Raw genomic sequence first — 16953 nt, 5'->3', positions numbered from 1 at the left:
GGAGTATGTAAGCTCTTTCTCACAAGGAATTTAGCACTTCTTTTTCACTTTTGAACTTTGCATTGTGGAGAGCAATTGCTAGGGTTTTGGGTTTTCGCAACTTTCAGGTGTTTTCGTTCTTTTCTTCTTAATGATATTTTCTTGGATTTCAATTATGAGTATGCGTAACTAAATTTCTTTTGCTAGGGTGAAGCCTTGAACCTTAGCATGAATATGTGATTTTTATTTAATTGCTTATGATGAGTGCATGCCTACTTGAATTGTTAATCACTGTTTTAAACTATTTAATTGTCTTAATGCTTGATCACCATTAGGATCTTTAGAAAATTAATTGGATGCAATTTTGGTCGGAAGGTTCCCTGAAATTGATGCTAGCTTCTTGTGATTAATAATTGTAATTTCACTTAAGATGAACACCACGTCTTAAGGGTTGCATGGTTTTTCAAAGGGTTTTCACAAAACTTAATGAGTCTTTCATGTTCAGATTTGATCCGAACGTCCGGACGGGTTGCATGTTGGATATACGTTCTGTGTTGGAGGTTCCAAGTAGAATATACATTAGGAAAACCTAACCTTCAAAGTGGCATGTGCAAATCATAAGTAATTGGTAAAAGTTCATAGGATTGCTAGGTGATGGTGAAACCCTAGTGCTTTTATAAATTGATATTCAAAACTCTTTCCTTCAATCGTATTTGTTTTTGTTTAATATTTGTTTTTAGAATCAACCAAATTCATAATCATCTTTCTTGACCTTTTATTTTAAGTAGTTATTTGGAATTTGTTTTTACTTAAATTGCTAATTAGTCCTTGAGGAAAACGACTTTGCATGAGCATCTATACTACAATAACCTTGTATTCTTGCAAATATTTTATTTGATTTTAACCCTGTTTGCACAGGTACTAAAAATCCTATCACTTCCTCTTCCTCTGTTTACCGAGAAAGCAAATAAACAGAATCAGTCAAATATCACCACAAACCAAATGTATGGTAGTTAATTAAATGCCAAAGAATCATTGAGCATGCGAAAAACAAAAATCTGAGTCACCACTTGCAGAATATTACCCATTTGCTGGCAGCTCCTTTCACTTACAAACTCCTCGGTGTTATTGTGCCACAACAACTTCAGTCCTTCCTGCACAATCTAAGCTCTTCAGCACTTCCACAAACATCAAATCAAACCACAGCTTAGTAGCGCATGTATGTACCAAATTGCGGCATATCCCATTTCAGCTCATAAATCGTCAATTAAGAAATCTAAAATACGCATACTATAGGACACATTCATATCATATAAATAGAATTAAAAATTTTGAAGAAAATAGAACAGAGAAATCCACATCAAGTAAATGAAACCCAAATGCAAAACCACAAAATTCAAAGAAGCAGAAGATTCGGAACTCACTGCTTCAAGAGTTGGCGACCATGAATTATAAGCTTTGGGCTTCTTATGGGCTGGTGCTTTCTCTAATGGTGAATTGTGCATAAGCTCACCTAAAACATACAAAATTTCATGGAACCCACAACTTGAATGAAATATCAGAAATATACATGCATTATACCGAAAAAAAAAAAAAAAAAACCAATGCTTTACCTTCAATTACAGGGTAGCAGGTGTGGTGCGGAATGAGAAAGGAAGGTTTTTGAGTCTTAGCGATTTGGATTTTTGAAGCACAAAAGGGTGCCAGTAAAGTGGACGAAGAAAATATAAGTAACATGGTGGTGATGAGTTCTGATATTGTGGAAACCGCCAGCTTCGTGGGTTATGAACCCGTGGAAATTTTCTCCACGTTCTTCAGCTCTTCTTCTTTTCTAGGCAACCGTTAAACTGTTCTTCACCCTTCTCCTGTGAGTCAAGCACAGCATGACTCTAATTTTTTTTTCCTTTTTTTATAAAAAAATCAGTGATGTTTTACTATTTCGCCCTCTTTTAATTAAAATGGTGTGTTTTTTTTTCTTTGACAAAGGGTATTTTCGGGGTTTTTGAATGTTTCACCATTATCTGTCTTTTGCTTTATATAAAGATAAATATATAGATTAACTCTCTATTTTCAATTTTTTATATAGATTAACTCTCTATTTTCAATTTTTTAAATTTGAAAACAAAAAAATAAAAGGAGATTCGCTATTATACCCAATATAGGGGCCCAAATTATAAAAATACCCTATATGAAAGGGATTTTAGAAACACACCCAAAGGCCATTTACATCATAACAAAGAGGCTTTTAACTTCTTATAAATTACAAAATTGCCATCAATTTCTTAAAACAAGCTCAACCCCAAAATCTCATAAAAATACCCAAAACACTCAATAGGGCATCAAAGTAATTTAATAATCAATATTAAATTCAATAAGACCAGCTGTACATTTTTTGGGTTTGTTTATAGAAATTCAATGGTGTAGGATTTATTTATAATATTAGTGCTAAGAATGGGTATATCACTAAATATCTCAAAAATAAAGTGAAATAATAATAAAATTAAATTTTAAAAAAACCCATCCTTGAGGCTCTATTCTCTATAGCCACACCTCCCTTCCCCCTGTCTCTGTTAGATTCCTCGGTCGAAGTACTGGAAAAATGCATTCAATTCTCGATGGAAACGAAGTTTTGCAAATTCTCCCTGGAATTGGAAGATCAATATCGACAGCAGCTCCCCTCCTACTCAGTCCAGTCTGGGAATCCTCTTCGTGATTTCCAAGAAGTTACAAAGAAACAATAGAAGAAGGGAGTGTAGGATTGGTATGGGTCATGCGTGGGCATTCAGGGAGGGAGGCATTTATGGGAGAAAGGAAGAAAAGTATGTATGTATCTGGGGGGTGGAAGAAATTGGCAGAATTCTTCTAGGTCCCACTTTGTACATTTGCTGAGGCAGACCACTTTGTACATTTGCTGAGGCAGACCTAGCCACCCTCTCTCTTCCTTCCTCATCCAATCAAGAAGATGAAAACCGAAGGGAAGGTAAGAAATATTATTACCCAAAAAGAGCAAGTCGACCCTGCATTTGGGCGCGAAACAGGAAAGGTCCACAATCTGGTGACTATTGGTATGTTTAGTCAGGTGGCAGCCGTTAGGTCACCTATTTTGAGTTATGGAACTGGAAAGAAACAAATCCGAGGTAACAACCACTCAACCCGTCGATTGAACCCATCTTCCAATGTCCGAGCAACGGATCCTGACGTGATACATCTTCGTAATGAAAATAGAGTAGAAACATGAGTTGGCTTTTAAAATATCTATAGAATGAGCACTGTAAGTAAGTATAAGTAAAGTTTAAAATATGAAAATAGAAAACTCTTTGAGATCACTCCACTCTCTCTCTCGCGCCTTTCTTCAGCTTGTTCCTGTTGGCTGAATTCGACTCTGGGCCTGCCCTTTTGCTAGCTTTTTCATTATGCTAGTCCAACTCACCCGAAGAATCTAAACCCTTACATGCATAAATTAAATTAAATATACCCAACTTCAACAAGGAGACCGAATTAATTTAGGACCAGCCTATTTTGATTTCTTATTAACTCGTCACATCCCATCTTTCCACTCATTTCCCTCCCTCTCTCTCTCTCTCTCTAGACTCCTCTAACTGTATAAAATAAAATAAAAAAATAAAAAAGAAGAAGCAGTAGCTTCTGTTTGGGCCTAAGAATTCCACATGCTAGCCCATTTTGACGAAGAGGCCTATAAACAGAAAAACAGAAGAATGGGCTTTGACTCCAGAAAGCAGCCCAATCGACATTAGAAATCCCATGTTTTTTGCAAAGGTGGCAGAGGCTTAAAAACACAAAAATAACCAATAAACTGCCAATTAAATGGTAATTCGTCACTAAGAAGGTCGAAAACCTCTAAGAAATTGGATTAAACCCAACTTCTAAAAAATTCTCATCACTTGATCTCAAAAGCAAGTCAGCAGATCTTTTTTTACTAAAAAAATGTTTTCCCAAAAAGAGCCCCACGTGACTTCCTAACTTTGAAAAGTTAAAATTTTCAAGTATCATAGAGGAGTTGATAGGGAGTTAATGAAGGCATGTCTTACAGGAAGACTTCTCCATTGTTTGCAGCCAAAGAAAGAAGAACAAAATCCCTTTTTATATACAGAGAAACTCTGCACCAAAGCAAGTGACCTTTCCAAGAGATAAGCAAACTACATTCTCAAGAGATAAGTAGGGAGCAAGGGAGTTGTTCAACAAGAAAAGAAAACTCACCATCATGGCAGATTGTGTCTTTATTTCTTTACAAGGAACAAATAGATAGCAAAAAAAGTTGATTTTCTTTTTGGGAAAAGCAAGGGAAAGATCACCATGGGAACTGACTGCTAATGGTTCTTCTTCGCCAGAATAGATAGCTTCCCCTTTTTGTGGCATTTAATAAGAAAGATCTTTTGAAAAGATTTGCCGCCCATTATTCAAAGATTAAAAACCCCACTCCAGCATTTCCTATAAAATAAGAGAGAGGGTGAATAGATAAAGGAAAGCCAAAAAAATCAATCAAGACAAAAACTCTCAAAAGTCACAATTGACAAACTCAAAAATATCAACCGATCTCAAAGGCTTTCAGATTCTAAAGCAACCAAAACTCTTTTGATCCACAATAAACAAATCAGCTAGAATTCAAATCTCTGGTTTCGATTCAGTTCAGAGAAACAGTTTTACAAAGCAAGATTTCTCTCGTTACAAATTTGGTTCAGCCCAAAGCCAAGTCAAGCAGAGTCAAGGTTTTTCACAAATATGAAAACCTCAACAAATTTACATAAAGCCTTGGTCAAGCAAAACAGACACCATAGCGCAATTTCAGCTCAGTGACCATCAATCTAGCCACTTCTGTTCCCTTCAGACTGGAGAGGCCTCAATTATGCCCATTCAGCAAGCCTTCCATGGCTCAAAATAAATTGAAGTTCTAGCTGAAACTCATCAGTTGAAGGTGTTGATGATCCAACCCAGCACAGACACAGCCAATCTAGCCCAATTCAGAAGCAGCTACCCAGATAGAAATTGAAGTCCAACGCTCTGTTGTCTTTTCTGGAGTTGGCTTTTTCTCTTTCTGAGCTTTGTAATAGGTAGTTCTACCTAAACTGTTTACTTTCTTTTCATTTATTCTGGCCAGAACTACCAATTTTGTACTGTGAAAAATTGTGAAGTCCTCACCAGCCTGAGGCGAGAAAAGAACTTATTGAGAGATATTCCTCACCCAAATTCACAATTGCTTGTTTAAAAGTCAGTAACTTGGAGTCCAAGTTATTTATATTTTAGAAGTCTGCTAGGGTTTTGAACTGCTAGCAGTGGCACGCTCACGCACAAAAGAAAGTTGACTTGTTGACCACCAATAGTTGTCAAGCCAATAGGGAACTTTACCCTACCATCACAGGATTAAAATCAAAACGGGTGAACAGCTTCTCAATAAACAAACCCCAAATTCCAAACCCATCTCCCATCTCTGTCTCTGAAAATATAGGAATCCAATAAAATAGCTTTTCTCTCTATTTGTATATTTCTTTGTGGTGTCGTGGTGAGGGTGGCTAGGGTTTTGGAGTTTCGGTGTGGTTGGTTGTTGTTGTGGGGAGTGTGATGGAGGGTGAATAAGGTGGATGAGTGAATGGTGGCTGGGGTGGCTATAGAGAATAGATCCCTAGTGGTAGGGTGGGTCGGCAAGGAGGAAAGAGAAAGAGAATTTTTTGATTAAAAATATATATATATATATATATATGTATATATATATATTATTTGACTTAAATTTTTGTTTTCAAATACTTGAAAAAATTGAAAATAGAGAGTTAGCTATGGTTATAGTTATAGAAATGTTTCAAGTTTTTAAAAGAGCAATGAGGGTACACATTGAGTTGAAGCGTCGAGCAAAAATACTTTCATTAAAAAAATCAACTATCATAACATCGTGATTACATATGACATTCCACCTGGAATCATTAGTAATGTAGCAGAAAAACTTATGTGAAATAGTAACTTTTACACTTGGCGTGCCGTGATTCGCGAGATAACAAACAACAATAGGAAAGAACGCAGTGAAGAAAACCCAGAACGCTGTCATTAGAGCAAGTGCAACGCATCACCCAAACTCGGGCAACAGGACCCCCAAGCCCAGGTTCCACCCTCTAGCACGAAGACTGAAGCCCAAGCAAGCCCTAGGGCCCACCAGCCCGGGCAAGCCCAAAGGCAATGCTTGACTGGGCTCTAACCCGAAGTCGATGACGTCATGTGTGACATAACGCTGACGTTAGCGAGGTGAAATCAAATTTTTTTTTACCATTGGCGCGTGAACGCATGACGTCAACGCTGACAGCTCCTAATGGGAAAAAGCCACGTGGCTCTTCCCGGACGCTCGGATTGGTTTTTGTCCAGAAATCCGACAAACTTGATTTTTTTTTGCTACAAAAATTGCAAAAAATTAAAATTATAAAAAAAAATCAAATTTTTTTTATAAAAAAAACCAAAAAATTCTGGATTTTTTCCCTATAAATACATAACCATTTATTCACTTTCCACACCAAATCTTCATACAAATTCATCCCCTTCCAATATTTTTCACTTTTCACACCAAAATTTCTACTACAAAATTTCATTTGTGCACAAATACAAATGGCCTCTTCCATCAAAGCCAGAGGGTTGTGGACAAACATTCGAAGAGATCAAAATCTTAACGACGAGGCAAAAAAAAAATAAAAAATTGATGTTTTATTCAATTTAATGTCATTTATATATATATATATATATTTCTTGCATTTCCATTCTTTTTTTAATAGATTATTCACGGGAAAACAAAAAAGAGGAAAACCATTACACATGGCTTCTCAAGTGAACAATGCCCGCAGTAGATTCCAGTGGTGCGTTCTGTGTCGAAAATAATGGCACTATTACGTCCTCCGAAGGAAAATACTCCATCACGTCGTGATTCGGTGGAACCACTTCCGTCAATGATTGAGTTGTCCTTGTACTCCATTGTATCGGATTATGAGAACCATGAGTATTTCAATTGTATGATGAGTGAGTAAGTATTTCAATTGTATGATGAGTGATATATGAATTTTATAATAAATATGGACATGTGACAATCGAAAATTTAATTTGAAAATTTTATCCAAAAATGTTATCTAAATTTTTAGATGATAATTTTATAATAAATATTAACATGTGACAACCAAAAAAATTTATCCAAAAAACTTATCAAAATTAATTATTTAATTATAAAAAATAAAAAATAAAGTAAAATAAATAGTATTTGTCATTGCCCTTATAATTTGGGGTGAAACCATAAAAGACAAGGCTACCACTATTCACATAAATAGTGTCAAACATTTCCTTGCCTTCGCCTTGCCCTTTTCGTTTTAGGGTGGAGGTGCTCTTACAGAGGAAGCAAAGCAAAGCGAAGTCTTGAGAGCTCAAAAATATCCATATGGAACCTGAAAGCAAGCCAAGTCTCTCTGAACTCAACAGCACAGCAGCATTAGGAGATTACGTTCTGATATCAGAGGTTGGGGAAGGCTCTTTCTCCAGAGTGTGGAAAGCCGTGCACACAGAAAGTGGGGAGGTGGTGGCTCTGAAGCAGGTCTTCCTCTCGCGGCTCAACAGGCGCCTCAAGAATTGCTTGGATTGCGAGATCAAATTCTTGTCCTCTGTTTGCCACCCCAACATCGTTCGTCTCCTCAAAGCTTTTCAGGTACTTGATCATCCTCCTTTCCTTCAATTTCTTCGATTAATTTTTATTTTGTGGTTTTTTTAATTTTTAATTTTTTTTTCCATATACCCATTTTATTAGTTTGGTTGAATCAGAGAAATATTGTAGGAAATTTGGAGTTTCTAAATTTCCATATTTTAGTGAAACTAGTTTTTAATGGCTAGTAACGCTTCAACTTGTGTGTCTTTTGATTTTTCTGTTGGTGATTGATTGGGTTTTGCTTAAAATATTTGAGGAATAATATTAGTAATTGGTTCATCCATCCACCCGGTAGTAGCCGTGGTGATTTTTGAGTATGAACGATTTATTATGCTTGCATTGTGAATGCAGAGAAGCCTTTGCCATAGATTAAGTTCTGAGCTGGTTTTTTTATTTTTGATTGGTTGTTGGATTGAATTTTTCCCCCTCCAAATAGGTTTTTTTTTTTTTTTTTGAGATATTTAGTCATATACCCATTCTTAGCACTAAAACTATAAATAAACAATATACTATTTAATTTTTATAAACATACCCCAAAAATGACTGCTGGACCTATTGAATTTAATTTTGATTATTAAATTACTTTGATGCCCTATTGAGTATTTTTGGTTTTTTAATGAGGTTTTGGGGTTGGGTTTGTTTTAAGAAATCAATGGTAGTTTTTTAATTTAAAAGAAGTTAAAAGCTTTTTTGTTATGTTGTAAATGGGTTTTGGGTGTGTTTCTAAAATCCATTTCATATATGGTTTTTTTTATAATTTAGGCTCCTATATTGGGTATAATAGTGAATCTCTCTTTATTTTTCTCTCACCTATGGATGATTGAAGTCTCAAACCTATGTGCTGCCTGCCCCACTCCACCAGTTTTGCATCTATGCTGGCTCTCCGGCCCTTAATCTCCTTCCACCATTCTGTTTCTTGATCTTCATGTTGTCAGATACCTCTTCATTCTATTTAGTTAAATTATCCTTTACAGCCCAAAGGACCTTTGCTAGAATTATCCTAAGAAATCCTTGGAAATTGGTTATTATCCCAGCAATCTTCAGTCTATCTACAGAACCTTCTAAAAGATATACGGCATTGGCATGTCACTATACCACTATTTAAGATCCAAATATAATGGATAAGAAACCTAGAGGGGGTGGATAGGTTTCTGTTGACATTCCTAAATACTGGCACACTAATTTGTTTTTTACAAATACAACAAAAATTCTCATCTCACATGAGTACTTTCAGATATACACGTGTTTGGATGAATACAAGGACATCTTGATCTTCGATTCAATTTTTTAGTCAAACTTTTAATGCAGAAAACCTAAGCAAGAAACATGGGTCGAGTCAGGATTCAACTGATTAGACTTAGACTTACTAACCTACTTGATTCTAGGACTGTTATGCACCATTGTTGTCGTTGTCTACATGAGTAGTATAATGCTTCACGTAGATTTGAGTGATCCTCAATACACTCTTTCCAGCCTTCACTGTCATGAATCACTTACTTATCTTTTAAACATGTCCAGGCATGAGTAATTTATTTAAGAATATTGTTTACCGATAACTGGCCCAAACCTCTCAAGTTCTATCACTAAGCATGTTTCATACAAACGTAAAAGTAGGCATGAGATCATCCTCTAAACACTAAACTACTTTCACAGCAGATTTTGAATGCAGGGGTTGTTCTTGAGGGATTCCATAATCACAACTCAACCATTTAGAACCCCAAATTCTCAATCTCTATCTTTATGAATTTTCATAGAAGTTTGGAAGTGAACATGGGATTGTTCTCTAAACATCAAACTAGTTTCACAGTATATTTTATGTGTAAGGACTGTAATTAATCCAATTCCTAGTTTTGAGGGTATTTGATTACAGATTTTAACAAGGAACCCAATTTTTTTTATTCCTTATGTGTTAGCAAACGCCGGGTAAGTCATGAATTGGAATTATTCCAATACCCATTCCTGATAAGTAAACATGCCATAACGGAATTGTGTAGATAGGGAAAAGGAAGCGGAAGAGAGTGAGATTATATAAATGAAGATATCCAGGCACCAAACCTTTTAACTGTTGGAAACCAGCGTGTTATTTGGCTATTATTTAGTGAGTTATTCATGTCTTCAACCCAGAATGAAGGTTGCATATTCCTGGTCCTGGAATTCTGCAATGGGGGAAATTTGGCAGCCTATATTCGGCAACATGGGAGAGTTCATGAACAGATCGCTAGGAAATTTATGCAGCAGCTTGGTAGCTTCTTATTTTCATTTTAATTTGTAATAAGGCTTTACACTGCTTCTACAGTCTGCATCTAATCAAATTCTTGTTGTCCAGGGGCTGGTTTGGAAATACTACATTCTCACCACATCATTCATAGAGACTTAAAACCAGAGGTAAAAACAGGATTTTATAGGACAATGGCAACAAAAATAAATTTTCCTATTTGTAGCCATTATTTTCTTTTGCCAGGGAAGTTATGGGTTATATGGGCCCTATGGTTGAATATCCACAGAAGATCAACTTTCAGTTCGCACCTGGGTGTTTGTCTCACAATGCTGGAGAAGCAAGAACCCAAAAGGACATTCTTAATCTGATTTTGATATTCACAATTATGAATCTTATTTGAACATGATTTTATTGAATTTTAAACTCATATATAAATCTACATTATAGGATCGGATTTTATGAATTGAATCTATATTGGTTGAACTTTGATCCTTACCTAATTCATTGCCCCCTTACGTGTAAATTGCATTAATAGATTGGAGTGACCCTGTTTTTAAACTTCACCAATGGTTTCCACTCAACAACTAGGATTTGAAAAAAAAAAAAAATTACCAAAAATTACTTCTAAATATTAACAGATTCTTTTGGGTTTGGAGTCTTCAAATTGGAAACTTCCATGTCTTTTTTTCTTGAAGCTTTTTGAAATTTCTAGTCTTAGTGATGTCTTGTCGCATAAAATGCTACTTCAGAATTTTACATGACAACTAATTGTTGTTCTGACAATGCTGTAATTTTCTAAAGTAGAGTAAAAAAGTTGCAATTTGTTTTCTGGTTTTCTACATAGTACCTGCAAATGCAGTGTTTTTCCTATGGTTTGCGCAACATCATAATTCTCAAATTTCCTGAATTCCTTTGTTTTGTTGGACTAGAACATTCTACTCTCTCGCAGTGATGATGATGCAGTGCTAAAGGTAGCTGATTTCGGTCTCTCAAGGTAACCTCTAGCATAGAGGGACATATGTGGAAATTCATCCTGAAACCCTTTTTATTATATATTATTTACTATGATTTAAAGCAATTAAATTTGGAAGTTTCATTTTTTGCCTTTTCTTTTCTACTATGGACAGAAGTTTACATCCAGGTGATTATGCGGAGACAGTTTGTGGATCCCCATTATACATGGCACCTGAAGTTCTTCAGTTTGAAAGATATGATGGAAAGGTATGATCTTGTCCAGAGCTCATGCCATTTTCCCTTTTCAATCAGGATGAACAGAAATAAAGGTTTCGATTTTCATAGGTGGACATGTGGAGTGTTGGTGTAATTCTTTTTGAGCTTCTTAATGGTTGCCCTCCCTTTCCTGGTAGGACTAATGTTCAGGTATCAACGTACTAGTTTTTGCCATACAAACTCCTTTAAACATGCTCGCTCAAATAGTGATAGATTTTTTTACTTTCCAGGTGCTTAAGAACATCAAGTCATCTACATGTCTCCCTTTTGACCAACTCATCCTTTCTCGGTTGCATCCAGACTCTGTTGATATATGTTCAAAACTGTTGTCTCGAAATCCAGGTCTAGCATTATACCTTCCTCAATTTCTTATATTCTTATTGTACCCTTCACCAAAACTAGCTATATATATTGCTTATCTGTTAGGACCAGGATTCTCTACCAGGTTGGGATTTTATCTGGTTATACCAGGGTATTAATTGTTCTATTCTTTAAGGAGTTTATGCACAAGCGCTCAGTCTTTCAACCCTGCTGATACCTAGAGCTAAGATCAAATCCCATTACCTCTACAAATCAATTCTCTGAATGCATGTAAGGGTGAATAACCTCTAATTTTGACTTCGTACAAGGAAAACAAAATTATTATAAATAAAAAAACTCAATCTGTCCGACACCCAAATTTCCCACATCGAAACCCTATTTCAATTGTTGAGCCATTCAAATTTTTTTTTTTTTGTTTTTTGTTTTTGTTTTTTTTTGTTTGACTCTGAACTGTTAATGTTAAGAAGAGCCGATAGATTGAAAACAGAAGATACCTGATCTGCCTAAATAACTACATAACGAAAAACTTTCATGGAATCGACTGCATTTAGATTCAAACTAAAGCTTTCCTCATTAGCCATCTAGAAGAACAGTTGCACGTTGAAGATGAGTGAAATTTTAGGGTATACAAGTAGAATTTGTAAAAGGTTTTCATGTTTGAAGTTTCATTAGTAAAATTTTATTGAGTCTTACATATCAGGTTCAATACCTTGCTCTTGCATGTTGAGGATAATTGAGTGATTTGAATTTTGATTAAAGAAAATCAATATAGATGAGATTTTTGTATCTGCGCTTCCCAATTTCAGTTTATTGTCTATGTGAGCATAAAGTTGAAGTTTTATTCATTCGGTATTGTGGTTTTCATGGAGATGTAATGTAACCTAAAAATGTTGGTGAGACATTGGTTTGATGGTTCTAGCCATAGGGACCATGAATTTAGGTGATTTTTCTCTTTTATAGTTGTAGGGAAACAATATGGGAGGTTGAGTGTTCTCTTCAAGGTCAAGGAGGAGCATGAAAGATGAGGATAAGGGCTGTGAGACAGTGCCAATGTCATTGTAGTCTTAACCGAAAATAAACTTAAACATTGCAGATATGGCACAGTCCAAACTGTAGAAGATTCTGGTACATGGGTTAAAGCATGGTATAACCATGTAGGATCCCAATCTGGTAGAGGCTCTTGGTCCTTTGTCTTTATGAGGATGCCCGACTGATTGATGCACTATTGCAGTTCACCGCCTGTCCTTCCATGAATTTTATTCGCATAGGTTTTTCAAGGTTTTTGGGAAGAGTTGAGATGTAAAAACAATTATGGGAACTCAGATGCAGTTTGAAATCTATGTAGAAAGTGCTTTTACTGATGAGTTTCATTCCCAAAAGGCAACAAGGCACCAGTTGAGATCAAGTTCCAAAAAGAAAAAATTGTGTTAGAAGAGGTTTCTTGATTGGGAAAGTTAAGATCTTCAATCTCCATCAATTTTCCATGGATCGTGATGTTTTTAGGCTCATTCCTTTTGTTTTGGTAATAACTATGAGCTTAGAAGTTGGAATTCAATTTCAGAAAGTCTGTCTTGATTGTAATATCTTGAGTCATTTGGTTCCATAAAGGGCATGTTCATGATATAATAGAAATCCTCCTATGAAAATGAGATTGCTCGAGTTCTATTTTTGATGCTCCTCTTCTTGGATGCTCAAGACCAAAAGCATTAGTTAAAAGAGGTATTAATACGTAATATTGATTTTACAAGCATAGTTCTTAGGTATGTATTTTAGTGAAGGATCCTATTTCATCCAATGAAACAAACACTAACAGTTACTTCTTTCTCATGTGGAATTTTTTACATTTCGCACTTCATCGTATGCACACTACCTTTCCTTAACTGGTCTGTCAATTTTCTATTATGTCTGAACTTATGTACGAGTGCATATCATGTATTGGGGGAACAAACAGAAAGGAAGACAAATGAAATGATGTATGGAATTTCCATTCTTTCTTAATGTAATTTTCATATTAATTACGAAGAAAATTCTAGAGGAAGACAGACTAGTCAATGAAATAATGTATAGAATTTCTGCTCTTTCTTTATGTAATTTTTATATAAAATGATGAAGAAAATTCTAGAGGGAGATAGATTAGTCAATGAAATAATGTATGGAATTTCCGCTCTCTCTTTATGTAATTTTCATATTAAATGACAGAGAAAATTCTAGAGGTAGACTTGTCAGAAAAGGATATACATGTGCTCATATGAAAAAGGAAAAATACATGTCCTCCTTTGTTTTGAGGATTGGGACAAAGGTGGGTGTTCATAAGACTTGAGGAAGGATTTTACCAATCCATCAATGAAGACTAGAGAAAGATTTTTACCAATCAATCAAAATGAAGACTAGAGGAAGACTTAAATACCAATGAATGGCTGGGGGAACGTTTGTCTGGTTAGGGGAACGTGTGTTTGGGTGTTAAAAGTCATTGGTTGGGGGAACGTGTGTTTGGGTGTTAAAACTCATTGGAGAAAGACTAGAGGATTGTACCACATAATGTGGTAGATAATGTGTCAATTTGCAAATAACTTTAGTAATAGGTGGACTATACCAGCCACCTACAGTTTTAAGCCTAATCATTCAGATAATGCTTGCATCCTTTGTTTTACCGCTGCTGCTAGCACAAAGAAAGCCGTTGCTTTCGTTGCCTCTTCTACCTTCGCGCGGCATTGCTCTGTCGGGCTTTCTCCCATTGCGGAATTACCCACTGCTGCCTTCGGTAGGAGTATGGGCTGTGTCTCAGTTAGTGTGGTTGATCTTCTTAATTGCCTTAGTTAGCTTTGCCTTACCAACTACCTAATAAGACACAAGGCCCCTCCTCGGAGAGAAAGTTACTAGCAGAACTATATAAAACTTTTAACAGCTGTCACATATGATTATGTTTGTTAAACCCTTTTCAACCTTAACCTTAGAATTACACAAAGTAACAAGTATTCTTTATTGAATTATCAAAACAGTACAATATTCTCTACAACTCATTCTTGATACAATAATTGCCTAATATAGCTGTGAAGCTCTCATTAACCAATTCGGTTAGAAACTAATTTCTTAACTAATCAATTAACAAATTGACTATGCCAGCTTGTCACTAATCCAACTCAGCAATGATGAAGGTTCCTAACAATGTAATCAGCCGATGTGGCGTAGTGTTATTGATTAAAATATAGCCATCCCTACCTCCTCGTGTAAATCCCACAAGACTCTCATTCACGGAGGGGAATAAAGTAGTAATAGAAACAAGAATATGCTTACATGGTTTTCAAGTGTATAGAAAACTGAAGATATTTATTTTGATATCATAATGAGAAGTACAGGCTTATCAAACTATAAATTGGTTTCGGGATCGGCTCTTGGTCCTTTGTCTTTATGAAGAAGCCCCTGACTGATTGATGCAGTATTGCAGTTCACTGCCTGTCCTTCCATGAATTTTATTCGCATAGGTTTTTCAAGGTTTTTGAGAAGAGTTGAGATGTAAAAACAATTATGGGAACTCAGATGCAGTCTGTAATCTATATAGAAAGTGCTTTTACTGATGAGTTTGATTCCCAAAAGGCCACAATGCACCAGTTGAGATCAAGTTCCAAAAAGAAAAATTGTTTTAGAAGAGGTTTCCTGACTGGGAACGTCAAGATCTTCAAGCTCCGTCACTTTTCCATGGATCATGATGTTTTTAGGCCCATTCCTTTTGTTTGGCCTCGAAAGGTGCATTTTTGCCATTTTAGAGGACTGTTTTGGTAGTAACTATGAGCTTAGAAGTTGGAATAGAATTTCAGAAAGTCTGCCTTGATTGTAATATCTTGAGTCATTTGGTTCCATAAAGGGCATGTTCATGATATTATAGAAATCCTCCTATGAAAGTGAGATTGCTCGAATTCTATTTTTGTTGCTCCTCTTCTTGGATGCTCAAGACCAAAGCATTAGTTAAAAGAGGTATTAATACGTAATATTAATTTTGCAAGCATGGTTCTTAGGTGTGTATTTTAGTGAAGGATCCTATTTCATCCAATGAATCAAACACTAACAATTACTTCTTTCTCATGTGGAATTTTTTATATTTCGCACTTCATCACGTGCACACTGTCTTTCCTTAACTGCTCTGCCAATTTTCTATTATGTCTGAACTTATGTATGAGTGCATATCGTGTATTGGGGGAACAAACAAAAAGGAAGACAGAAGTGCAATAATGTATGGAATTTCCATTCTTTCTTAACGTAATTTTCATATTAAATTACGAAGAAAATTCTAGAGGAAGACAGATTAGTCAATGAAATAATGTATGGAATTTCCGCTCTTTCTTTATGTAATTTCATATAAAATAATGAAGAAAATTCTAGAGGGAGACAGATTAGTCAATGAAATAATGTATGGAATTTCCGCTCTCTCTGTATGTAATTTTCATATTAAGTGACGAAGAAAATTCTAGAGGTAGACTTATCAGAAAAGGATATACATGTGCTCATATGAAAAAGGAAAAATACATGTCCTCCTCCTTTGTTTTGAGGAGTGGGACAAAGGTGGGTATTCATAAGACTTGAAGAAGGATTTTACCAATCAATCAATGAAGACTAGAGAAAGATTTTTACCAATCAATCAATGAAGACTAGAGGAAGACTTAAATACCAATGAATGGTTGGGGGAACGTTTGTCTTGTTAGTGGAACGTGTGTTTGGGTGTTAAAACTCATTGGTTGGGGGAACGTGTGTCTGGGTGTTAAGATCTTCAAGCTCCATCACTTTTCCATGGATCGTGATGTTTTTAGGCCCATTCCTTTGGTTTGGCCTTGAAAGGTGCATTTTTGCCATTTTAGAGAACTGTTTTGGTAGTAACTATGAGCTTAGAAGTTGGAATTGAATTTCAGAAAGTCTGCCTTGATTGTAATATCTTGAGTCATTTGGTTCCATAAAGGGCATGTTCATGATATTATAGAAATCCTCCGATGAAAGTGAGATTGCTCGAATTCTATTTTTGTTGCTCCTCTTCTTGGATGCTCAAGACCAAAGCATTAGTTAAAAGAGGTATTAATACGTAATATTGATTTTGCAAGCATAGTTCTTAGGTGTGTATTTTAGTGAAGGATCCTATTTCATCCAATGAAACAAACACTAACAGTTACTTCTTTCTCATGTGGAATTTTTTATATTTCGCATTTCATCGCATGCACACTGCCTTTCTTTAACTGGTCTGCCAATTTTCTATTATGTCTTAACTTAATGAAGCATAGTTCTTACGAGTTCATATTGTGTATTGGGGGAACAAACAAAACGGAAGAAGGATTAGTCAATGAAATAATGTATTGAATTTCCGTTCTTTCTTTATGTAATTTTCATATTAAATGACGAAGAAAATTCTAGAGGAAGACAGATTAGTCAATGAAATAATGTATGGAATTTCCCTTCTTTCTTTATGTAGTTTTCCTAATGAATGACGAAGAAAATTCTAGAGAAAGACTTATCAGAAAAGGATATACATGTGCTCATAAATGAG

At 35.6% G+C, this 16953-nt stretch overlaps 1 protein-coding gene across 3 annotated transcripts; it reads left to right on the top strand.

The window, feature by feature from the left end:
- The first annotated feature begins 7302 nt into the window (after positions 1–7302).
- On the top strand, positions 7303–13253 carry LOC117632444 (serine/threonine-protein kinase ATG1t-like). 3 transcript variants are annotated; one of them, XM_034365917.1, is made up of 8 exons: positions 7303–7660; positions 9782–9899; positions 9984–10042; positions 10805–10869; positions 11003–11096; positions 11175–11255; positions 11336–11447; positions 12658–13253. In XM_034365917.1, the coding sequence occupies exons 1-8, from the start codon at positions 7397–7399 to the stop codon at positions 12720–12722; spliced, it is 858 nt and encodes a 285-aa protein (XP_034221808.1). In that variant the 5' UTR covers positions 7303–7396; the 3' UTR covers positions 12723–13253. The 3 variants fall into 3 exon arrangements, with proteins under 3 accessions (XP_034221808.1, XP_034221807.1, XP_034221806.1); XM_034365916.1 differs by having other exon boundaries at positions 12387–13253; XM_034365915.1 differs by having other exon boundaries at positions 11336–13253.
- Positions 13254–16953: the final 3700 nt, after the last annotated feature.

Source organism: Prunus dulcis, chromosome 6, assembly GCF_902201215.1.
Source record: "Prunus dulcis chromosome 6, ALMONDv2, whole genome shotgun sequence".
Taxonomy (NCBI): domain Eukaryota; kingdom Viridiplantae; phylum Streptophyta; class Magnoliopsida; order Rosales; family Rosaceae; genus Prunus; species Prunus dulcis.
The sequence above is the reverse complement of the archived record's forward strand: the minus strand, read 5'-3'. Positions and strand labels throughout refer to the sequence as shown.

Excerpts from the sequence above, each read along its gene's own strand:
- LOC117632444 (XM_034365915.1), top strand. The coding sequence starts at position 7,397 with ATGGAACCTGAAAGCAAGCCAAGTCTCTCTGAACTCAACAGCACAGCA. Across the intron at positions 9,900-9,983 it reads GAAATTTATGCAGCAGCTTG|GGGCTGGTTTGGAAATACTA; the intron begins GTAGCTTCTTAT and ends CTTGTTGTCCAG. Across the intron at positions 10,043-10,804 it reads ATAGAGACTTAAAACCAGAG|AACATTCTACTCTCTCGCAG; the intron begins GTAAAAACAGGA and ends TTGTTGGACTAG.